The sequence below is a fragment of the Argopecten irradians genome, unplaced genomic scaffold (assembly GCF_041381155.1).
Source record: "Argopecten irradians isolate NY unplaced genomic scaffold, Ai_NY scaffold_1178, whole genome shotgun sequence".
Classification (NCBI taxonomy): Eukaryota; Metazoa; Mollusca; class Bivalvia; order Pectinida; family Pectinidae; genus Argopecten; species Argopecten irradians.
This window is the reverse complement of record NW_027188645.1, coordinates 3,604-14,679: the sequence shown is the minus strand read 5'-3', so window position 1 is coordinate 14,679 and position 11,076 is coordinate 3,604. Positions and strand designations below refer to the sequence as shown.

Sequence of the window (11,076 nt, the reverse complement as noted above, 5' to 3'; positions counted from 1 at the left end):
AAAACACATTTTGAACTTCTTCTCAAGTTCTACCAGTGGGATTTTGCTGAAACTTGCATGAAATGATCCTGACATGGTCCCGACAAAGTGTTGTTATTTTTCGGGTCGATCCGAAATCCAAGATGGCCGCCACAGCCGCCATCTTGAAAACACATTTTGAACTTCTTCTCAAGTTCTACCGGTGCGATTTGGCTGAAACTTGCATGAAATGATCCTGACATGGTCCCGACAAAGTGTTGTTATTTTTCGGGTCGAACCGAAATCCAAGATGGCCGCCACAGCCGCCATCTTGAAAACACATTTTGAACTTCTTCTCAAGTTCTACCAGTGGGATTTTGCTGAAACTTGCATGAAATGATCCTGACATGGTCCCGACAAAGTGTTGTTATTTTTCGGGTCGATCCGAAATCCAAGATGGCCGCCACAGCCGCCATCTTGAAAACACATTTTGAACTTCTTCTCAAGTTCTACCGGTGCGATTTGGCTGAAAACTTGCATGAAATGATCCTGACATGGTCCCGACAAAGTATTGTTATTTCAGGGTTTTCGGGTCGAACCGAAATCCAAGATGGCCGCCACAGCCGCCATCTTGAAAACACATTTTGAACTTCTTCTCAAGTTCTACCAGTGGGATTTTGCTGAAACTTGCATGAAATGATCCTGACATGGTCCCGACAAAGTGTTGTTATTTTTCGGGTCGATCCGAAATCCAAGATGGCCGCCACAGCCGCCATCTTGAAAACACATTTTGAACTTCTTCTCAAGTTCTACCGGTGCGATTTGGCTGAAACTTGCATGAAATGATCCTGACATGGTCCCGACAAAGTATTGTTACATCTCTGGTTGATCCCAAATGGAAGATGACTACCATGACACTATATCTAATTAATTTCCTATATTTAAAGGCCCTTGGGCCTCTTGTTTGAAATAAAATTTGTTGAAAGAAATTGAAAATGATCCTGACATGATCCTGACAAAGTGACACCATATATAATTAATTTTACTATTGTCAAGGTAGTCAGATGACCGTTTCGTTATGGGCCCTTTGGGGCCTCTTGTTTTCCAAATAGTTCCCAAGCAGATTTGGAGATCTAGATTGAATTTTGTTGTTAGCTTTAATATCACACAAAAAGATTTCATATAACTTTTGTATTAAAAAAGACGGAATAGAGCAAAACACTCTTACATCTCAGCTTGTGGATCAATGGGGTCCGTATTTTTCCGTCTAAGTACCCTTCAGGTGTGCTAGGGATTCATCTTAGTAAAGAGTTTTAATTCAATGAAAGTTCAGTCTGAGCAGGTTTAGAAAGGTCCCTCCCATTGTCCGTGTATCTAATACACTTTAAATATTGGTAGTGTACAAATTTTGTAATGCTTTAATAAGAAACTGTTTTGAATCTGTTGACGTTGAGCCTCCAATGGGATGATGCCACAGAAAGTACAATATTGTAATGTATTTCAGTATAGATGTTGTTTAAGGGAGACACTGTTATCACAATGAGACAAACACAAAGATACTGCAGACTTTCAAAACTATATACACTTTTTCAAATGACCTTAACTATTAATAACATGCTGAGCAAAATATACATGTAAAATTATATTTGACTACATGTACTAGTTCTCTATGGAATATGCCAATTGTTAACTGCTTTATGAATTCACTTTTACCTGACAGACCTATACCTGTTTTGTATTTACAGGTAGATGTGGTGTTCCTGTTAGCCGTTTCCATGTTCTTAACAACATTTAATGAGTATTCGTTCTGTTATTGAATCTATAGGTGAGTGATCTCTCTTTACGTACCCTCCCCCCCTCCCACTTCCTCTCGTTCTTCCATTTAACCTAATTTTGAACTTTGATATAATATAAACATTGATAAATTAACAATTGTTTTTATTTCCAGATCAGTAACATGTATTGTATTTAGTTTAGTGGTTCGTAGTTACAACCCAGTTAATTGTGTCCCTTGGTAACAAACTCATCTTTATTGACGATTGTTACATTATAGAACCTCTTGATTGTTCCACTGACCTTTGACATTGACATGAGTTTTTTTTTTTGTGTACTTACTATTCCTAGGTATGAATTATAACCATGTTATAAAAGTTCGGTGGATCAGCGGTGCCATAGCAACCATCCTAATGTTATCAGCCCTCCTTAATCTTGGAATATCTTCACACTTTTCTGCCGTGGCTACAGCTGCCTATTGCATTATATTCATCGTTTGGTGCACTCCTTAGCAACAAAAAAATATAAGGTAAGACATACTCAGGTTAACTTATATAGAAAGATCATATTTACCTGAAAGTGATGACTAATTCTGCTGGAGTGTGGTGTATGGCGCCTTCAGTATGCATCAGATAGCTGTGATAAATGGGATATAGTCTCACTTTTACAAATAAACAACAGATATTAGTCTTGATTGACATTGGCTGTTGATAGAATTTTAATCCATATACAACCAAACAATACTGTTGAGTTTATTGTTGTCCAAATCATTTTGAATAATTTTGAGCTGATGAATATCATAACTTCATCCCTATATAAACTGCAAGAAATATGTGAAATGAAATCAAAATAGGAACAGAGTGCAGAGCCCAGTTGTTAAAAAGATGATAAAAGGCTAATTACAGTTTAACAACAATTCTCAAATCAAAATAAATTATATTATCATTCTTTTGAAGCTAACATGACAAAAAGGATGGAATTAATGAAGTTTTCCTTGATAAAAAATATTTAATAATTGTAGCCTATAAACTGCTGTATTTCTATAACAACCCTTGCCGTTCCTCTTTCTTTTACAGGTAGCAGCATCTGTATGTTTTGCACTCGTACTGATATTTTCCCTGGTGTGGCCGGCCAAGTTACCATGGAAACTCACATATCCTTGACCTTGAGCAAGATAAACTTACCAATGAACCTAAATTTACCATTATGAAAACCTGAGGGTTAATTATAAAAAATGTCAATTCAAATTCAAATTTTTTAGTGTCTTAAGAAAAATGTTTGACAAATTAAAATGATACACTTTAGACTTAGTATAAGTAAAGATGTTGTAGAATACAATAACTACTGTACAGGTTTACAAAGTATTAGTAATATATCTCAAGTCATTGTTTAATCCTATTTCATGTTTTTACTCTATCAAAGATGTTTTTCTTTAACACGATGCACATTTAATTTTGTATTTGGCCTTCCACTAACAAGTTTATATATCCTGCTGCTGGTAAACTCCTTCCTATGTCTGACGACGGCCTACGTAGCTACCCACGGCCGCCAGGAGATCTTCAGCATCCTCCTCACCCTACAGACTTTTGGTAACTCAGAAAATACATCATTTATAAATTCACTAAAACTTTGAATAATATGATTGGGTTTCTAATAAATACATGATACATAATTGAACACTATTTGATAAGAATGAAGAAATACTTGTAAGACTGAAATATATCTTCTTAAGTTAATTCCTTACCCCTCTCTTTGTCTGCTTCATTTATAGAGCTTACATTTCAGTATAATGATATACATGTACTGAATGGATTTTGTCCAAGGTTGAAATTTAGTCTTTATGTAATAAATACTCTAATGTAAATTTTGGTTTTCATTGTCCTTATTTTGATATCTGTTACAGTATTTATAAAGTGCGAGCTGGTCCTCTTCAGTGCTAAGCTGTATGGTTGGCCGTTATTTATTGTTACCATGGCGGCAGCTTCATACACCATACAGAGGTAACTATTCTTTCTTTGTCTATAGGGTTTGAATTTCAGTTGTTTGTCAACATTATAAAAATGATAATCCAGACCTTCATTATTATACCCAAACAGGACAAAATTTCAATTTCAGAACTGAATGTTAGTGATTTTAAATTCTGCCTATTTTGCAGACAATATGAATTCAAGAAAATTAATTGCCAAGAACAGGTCCAATAACAGATACAGTAAATAAAAAATGAAACCTTACCACTTTCCATTTATCTGTTTCATTAGATCTTTGTTTGTGTTATCCATAGGTAACAAGTTTCCCGCCGACTCCCCCAGAACCTTGCCTGTTTCTGATGTCTGTTTAATTTGATCTTTTGTTGTCTTGTCCATAGGTTACAAGTTTCCCGCCGACTCCCCCAGAACCTTGCCTGTTTCTGATGTCTGTTTAATTTGATCTTTTGTTGTCTTGTCCATAGGTTACAAGTTTCCCGCCGACTCCCCCAGAACCTTGCCTGTTTCTGATGTCGGTTTAATTTGATCTTTTGTTGTCTTTTTCCATAGGTAGCAAGTTTCCGGCGGACTCCCCCAGAACCTTGCCTATTTCTGATGTCTTTTTAATTTGATCTTCATCGTCAGGTAACAAGTTTCCCGCCGACTCCCCCAGAACCTTGCCTGTTTCTGATGTCTGTTTAATTTGATCTTTTGTAGTCTTGTCCATAGGTTACAAGTTTCCCGAGCAAGCGGAATCCGGCGGACTCCCCCAGAACCTTGCCTTCTATTTCTGATGTCTTTTTAATTTGATCTTCATCGTCAGGTAACAAGTTTCCCGCCGACTCCCCCAGAACCTTGCCTGTTTCTGATGTCGGTTTAATTTGATCTTTTGTTGTCTTTTTCCATAGGTAGCAAGTTTCCGGCGGACTCCCCCAGAACCTTGCCTATTTCTGATGTCTTTTTAATTTGATCTTCATCGTCAGGTAACAAGTTTCCCGCCGACTCCCCCAGAACCTTGCCTGTTTCTGATGTCGGTTTAATTTGATCTTTTGTTGTCTTTTTCCATAGGTAGCAAGTTTCCGGCGGACTCCCCCAGAACCTTGCCTATTTCTGATGTCTTTTTAATTTGATCTTCATCGTCAGGTTACAAGTTTCCTGCTGACTCCCCCAGAATCTCGCCAGTTTCTAATGTCTGTTTAATTTGATCTTTGTCCACAGGTTACAAGTTTCCCGCCGACTCCCCCAGAACCTTGCCTGTGCCTGTATGTCATTACACATCACCAAAGGCCTGGCTGTCTTTCTGACAGTATTTGTACACTACCAACAGATAACGGTTCTCAACTTTGTCACACTGTTTTTCTTCGTATTCATGGTGACGCGGGTTTTTGTAAATGAGTTACGACCAGACGCATCAATTAAAGAGGTAAGTCTTTTTATAGTTAGTTAGTAAAGAGAACTTCCATTTTCTTTTTGTCTTACTTGTTTTTGGTATTTATTAATAGCATTTTGAAAAATATGTGATTTCACCAGTATCATATTTATTTTCCAAAAACAATAAATAGCAGCTTAATTTTCATGATTTGGACCTAAAACTAAAAACTAGCTTGTCACAATTACACAATTTGACTTGCAACGTATAAATAAAATGTAATTCATTATATTTCATGTACATGTATCAAAATTTTGCGACCAAGGTGATAGTTCGCAAAACTACGAAAAATATCCCAGTGAAAATAATCAGCTACATGGTAATCAATAGAAGAGAATGGAATGCAGTTGGGTTAATACTGTATGATTCTCTTAACCTAATGAATTGCTGGTGTTGCTATGGTTTCCTTTGGTTGTTTCAGATCCTGACCAACTTGGGACTGTTGTCTCTGTCGGTGTTGGCTAATATCCAACCCCTGCTACTAATCCTGGCTTCCTACATATTTGAGGAGAATGCAAGTGGTGCAGATGCTACAGGTACATATATACCTCATATCATAGATTATTTCAGCAATAAGCTCTCAGAGAGTAAAATGACGAAAAAAAGAGAAGGAAATTCATTGACTATTTTTCTACCATACATTACTTTTATTTCTCCCTTTGCTCTGTGTTTTTTCATACAGGTATTGGTTTTATCATCTGTGGTATTTTAGTGATCGCCGTCTGCTCTCTCCATCTGTCCGGTAATCCCCAGGTCAGACACGTGGGCACTGTGGCTATCATCATTGGTCTATTTATACTTATGTTACAACCTGGAGCTGAGCTTACAGGGTATGTGTCATGGAATTTATTCGCTCGTAAATTAATGTTTGTCTTTTCTATAAAATGAGAAGGCATGTAATGCTACCAAGATCTGTTCCATACTGTCCCATTCTGAATACATGTGGAAATTGAGCATTTCTAGTGAATAAGCTAGCTTACTTCTGTTGTTGTTGACAGGTACTGTGTGTTCCAGTGGATGGAGATGGTCAGTATCCTGCTGACCGCTGTTGTCCTAGCAACAGACTTCATACGTAACTTTTACCAGATAGCTGTATGTTCTGTTGTACTAGGAATATGTCCTGGAGTGAGAGCTGTGTTTATGGTATGTCAAACTCATTCAAGAACTTAATTCTGACAAAAGATTGCATGATTTAGAACTGTAGTAGTAGAAATTTCTACAGTTCAACTTTTATAAGAATTAAATTAAATGTAATCTGCATAAGAGGTTTTCATTAAAATGGCTTACTGATCATGAGAGTCCAAAAGACCAATGTTGTCCAAAGTTTGGTATGTTATGCTTTCAATCATATTTAGTATGAACTCTTGATAAAGAAAAGACATTCAATGATATTTTACACGGATATCTTCAAAGATTGAAATACTAGTTGCAATGTTTGCTTATTAATTAAGTTAAACTAAAACTAAAGGGGTAAGGAGTGAAGAGATTGAGAAAAGATATCCTATTAAAAGGAACGGAATCAGTAGCTAGACATTATTTCAATGTAGAATTTAATCTCTGCATTTCCGTCTGTCCTCAGCTTTACCAAGAGGATGAGGACATACCACTAATGGGAGCCACCATGTTTGTCGTGACCTCATTGTTCATCACATGTGCTATCTTATGTTTCTTCAAGGCCAGCAATCTTGGATATTCATTTGAACCACATATGATTAAACTGTGAGTATACAGTTTAATAAATCATAATAACCAGGTATCTAAACTGAATTAATCAATCAATATGCAATCAATTCTGTGTGTCCTTTTCATCAGTATTGCAAAAACTACGATTTCACAGTGTTTAAGTGTGTTGTCCCATTACAGGTGTGTGGTACTTGTGGTGCTGTCCCAAGTCTCCCTAAGTTAAGTGTGTTGTCCCATTACAGGTGTGTGGTACTTGTGGTGCTGTCCCAAGTCTCCCTGATATCAGATCTCATCACAAAAGATAAAAAAACACCAATCCTTATGGTCCCTGCCTGGAAACTTTTTCTGGCGGCGAATCTTACAGTCAGTGTGTGTCTCAAGATCTTGTCTCTACAGAAGGTAAGAAACTCTCAAGATCTTGTGTCTATATAAGGTAAGCAACTCTCAAGATCCTGTTATTACAGAAGATATGAAACTCTCAAGATCCTGTCTCTACAGAGGGTAAGAAACACTCAAGATCTTGTGTCTGCAGAGGGTAAGAAACACTCAAGATTTTGTGTCTGCAGAAGGTCTTAGGATCTTGTGTCTGCAGAAGGTAAAAACTCTCAAGATCTTGTGTCTATAGAAGGTAAGCAACTCTCAAGATCCTGTCTCTAGAGAAGATAAGAAACTCTCAAGATCCTTTGTCTACAGTAGATAAGATCTTGTGTCTATAGAAGGTAAGAAGTTCCCAATATATGTTGTCAGACAAAGAAGACTCAAAGCAACTTATTATTTATTAGTTCACCTGGTCCGAAGGACTAAGGTGAGCTTATGCCATACCGTGGCGTCCGCCGTCTGTCCATCCGTCAACAATCGACTTCTTCTCTATAACCGCTGGTCGGATTTCAACAAAATTTGACTGGTAGCATCCTTATGGGCTACTGACTGAAGTTGTACAAATGATGGGGCTGACCCCCAAGGGGCCTGAGGGGCAAAGTCAAAAGGGGTCAATTTGGCTATTTCCATATAAACGACTTCTTCTCTGAAACTAAGCATGGGATAGCACCCATAATGCAATGGTAGCATCCTTATAGGGTGGGGATTCAAAATTGTACAAATGATGGGGCTGACCGCCCGGGGGCCTGAGGGGCGGGGACAAAAGGGGTCAATTTGTCTATTTCCATATAAACGACTTCTTCTCTGCAACTAAGCATGGTAGAGCAATCATAATGTAATGGTAGCATCCTTATAGGGTGTTGATTCAAAATTGTACAAATGATGGGGCTGACCCCGACCCCCCTGGGGGCTGAAAGGTGGGGTCAAAAGGATCAATTTGGCTGTTACCATAATAAATGACTTTTTCTCTGCAACTAAGCATGGTAGAGCAATCATAATGTAATGGTAGCATCCATAGGGTGTTGATTCAAAATTGTACAAATGATGGGGCTGACCCCCCTGGGGGCTGAAAGGTGGGGTCAAAAGGGATCAATTTGGCTGTTGCCATATAAATGACTTTTTCTCTGCAACTAAGCATGGGAGAGCACTCATAATGCAATGGTAGCATCCTTATAGGGTTGGGATTTGAAATTGTACAAATGATAGGGCTGACCCTCCGTGGCCTTAGACGCGGGGCTAAAAAGGTCAATTAGGCTACTATTTTCATATAAATTTACTTCCTCTATGAAACTTTGCATTGGATAGCATATTTGTATGGTATCTTTAGCATCATTATATGGTTCAGATTCAAAATTAAATAGATTGTGGGGTCAATTTTGCAAATTTTTTCTAGTTGTAAGAGTCTTTGTGTTAATTACTAAAAAAATCAACAGGTGAGTGATACAGGCATTCTGGGCCTTTTTAAAAAAAATTAAATTCAGTTTGAACCACCCAAAGGTCAAAGAAGAGACGAAGAGATACTCTTTTATAGCAAAGTGGTCTTTATACACAGGTCAAATTGTGATAAATTTACTTATTTGTGTGTATATACATTTGTATATCTAATAATTTAATGAAGGCGAAATGTATACAATTTATCATTAAATTGTGTTGAAATTGGCTATTTTGGATTCTAAGAAAAGGGTCATTTTAGGCAGGTACGGTAGTCGCTTTGTACAGTGTTTACTAAGGAATCGTAAAAAATTGCAATTTCTTACACTGTCTATGTAAAATTAAGACCCTTTAAATACAGATTTTGTATAATTCTTTCATATGTTTATGCAGTATAAAGAGATAATACCCCTGACGACGGGTACGGATGATAAGAAGCATGCCTCCCTCCTACCCATGGCTGGTAATGCTGCCACTGTGATGTCATTCTTCCTCATTTGTCTGCTGACTCCAGCATCAGGATTCCTACATGACGTCTGGGTAGGTGTCCAAAATCAATCATAAATGGTTTTAAGATTTCTTTCATGTTGGAAACAAAACACAATTAAAAAAAATGCTTAAAGGATTTCTTTTTGGTAACGAAATACATGTACATGTGTTGATAGATTTGTGTAACTTAAAGAAAACAACTTACATGATTATAAGGATATTTTTGAAAAACAAAATAAGAAATTTAACCAAAAAAAAAAACAACTGTTAGATATTAATGTTCTAATTAGCACCTTTTTCCCCTTTTTGAATATCCCACAGCCTAAGTTTCCACACCTTGAATTTAAGTTTTGATTGAATACAGACTGTATGGGAATATTAATACCATATACAGTCGAAACTCGTTATCTCAAAATCGCTTTGAGTCGAAATTCCGGTTGAGTCTAATTAATTTTAAAGCCCGTTTTTTTTTTTCCTTCTTTGTCTCGAATTTCGATGACTCGAAAATCCGGTTGAGTCAAAGTCAATTCCTGGTCCCTAGAATGGATATTTAGCGGGGGGGAAAATCGCTATCTCGAATTTAATTTCAGTCAAAATTTCAAATTTAAAAAAATCAATTACATAAATGTAACATGGACACAAGCAATTGAAATTCACCTGTGGTTTGTCGTAACATGATTGGTTTACCTGCACATATCGCGATCGGTATATGCAGGCCGATGGGAACATACTACAACAAGGACTGCTAATTATGAATTGTTTTTAAGAAATAATCCTCTCAAGTCTGGCTTCCTAATTAGTGTCACTTTACAATTGTGACTTACCAGTACATAGACACGATGCTCTGTTTACACAACAATCACACACAGCACGGCTCGATTGGCGTGGCTGATCATGGCAGGAAGCGTGTTTGTCTAGGAATCATTAGAAACGAAAGTGTTTTCTAAGACTTGTATGGAATGTTGATAGTGCAAAATAATTTAACACAACCCACAACCTTTAACTAGAATCTAGTCGTTGCATATGTACTAGTATCTATTCATACAATGTATTTCTTTGTTGGTATAGAAATTAACTTTCGTTTCAATTACCGTAAATAATATTAACAGTATGATGTGAACATGAGTTTGATAGCCGGAAACAGAGAGTGTAGTCTGCTGTGCAGTAGGTGAAAACTATTGTTCACTTTGTTATGCTGTTGTGTGTGGATATAATATTAACTTTATGAAATCAAAAAAGATGCTTGTTTTTATTTCTTCAGTACTATACCGTTCGTATTAAGTTTGAAGTAATGAACCATTGGGGGGGGGAAAAAAGGGGTAGGTAATTACCACCAACGGGGAAATCAGGAGTTCTTACCTATTATTAGTGATGATCAATTATCATCGTAATTCAAGTGTGTTCAATTTATTTTAAGAAAACCCCAAAACAACTGGACAAAACATTTTAACTAAATGATATAATTAGCAACTTTAATTGTTTAGAAAAGTCAAGCATATATCGTGAGATAACTATTTGTTGGTCTGTACAATTTACATTTCTTATAATACGATGTTCATTTTCTTGTTGAATATTGAATTTGTAGGCTTTCCTCAATTGCAATTAATTTGGGTGCATTGTTCATTAATTTGGTTTTATTATTTAAGTAAAAATTTAAGCATAGTGGGTTTAATGACAGTGGATTATGTAGGATCTATAAATCTTCTTAATTTGGGTGCATTTTCGTAGACGACAATGATTATGTAAATAACATTTATTTCATTAATCTATATTCACTTATTTTTTCTTTTCTTTGTGGTTCGAAACAAGTTGGAAGATTATTTACTTTCATCCACCCTAGGCGCCCGCTAAATATGATTCAAACGGCTATCAGTTTGGTTTAACTGTTCATGATCAATTGTAACCCAGTATTTGAGTGTCCAATCCTTCAGTGTGCCAGGAGCAAGTCTGTTCCATTATCTTGCCTTCAGA

General features: G+C 36.7%; 1 protein-coding gene and 1 long non-coding RNA gene across 2 annotated transcripts; both read left to right on the top strand.

Annotated features, from left to right (window-relative positions):
• The first annotated feature begins 3,180 nt into the window (after positions 1-3,180).
• LOC138314009 (uncharacterized) lies at positions 3,181-4,155 on the top strand. The gene is made up of 3 exons (XR_011207312.1): positions 3,181-3,320; positions 3,635-3,731; positions 4,097-4,155. It is a non-coding gene; the product is annotated as an uncharacterized lncRNA (long non-coding RNA).
• A 561-nt stretch (positions 4,156-4,716) lies between these two features.
• On the top strand, positions 4,717-9,259 carry LOC138314008 (uncharacterized). Its single transcript, XM_069254217.1, has 7 exons — positions 4,717-5,118; positions 5,546-5,660; positions 5,807-5,954; positions 6,123-6,267; positions 6,704-6,843; positions 7,050-7,206; positions 9,010-9,259. Exons 1-7 carry the CDS (start codon positions 4,960-4,962, stop codon positions 9,178-9,180), a joined length of 1,035 nt encoding a protein of 344 aa, XP_069110318.1. The 5' UTR covers positions 4,717-4,959; the 3' UTR covers positions 9,181-9,259.
• The last annotated feature ends 1,817 nt before the right edge of the window (positions 9,260-11,076 follow it).

What these genes read in the sequence shown, in the direction of transcription:
- LOC138314008 (XM_069254217.1), top strand. Translation starts at nt 4,960, where the DNA reads ATGTCATTACACATCACCAAAGGCCTGGCTGTCTTTCTGACAGTATTT. An exon ending in GAGTGAGAGCTGTGTTTATG is followed by an intron (nt 6,268 to 6,703) that starts GTATGTCAAACT and finishes GTCTGTCCTCAG; the next exon opens with CTTTACCAAGAGGATGAGGA. An exon ending in GAACCACATATGATTAAACT is followed by an intron (nt 6,844 to 7,049) that starts GTGAGTATACAG and finishes GTCCCATTACAG; the next exon opens with GTGTGTGGTACTTGTGGTGC.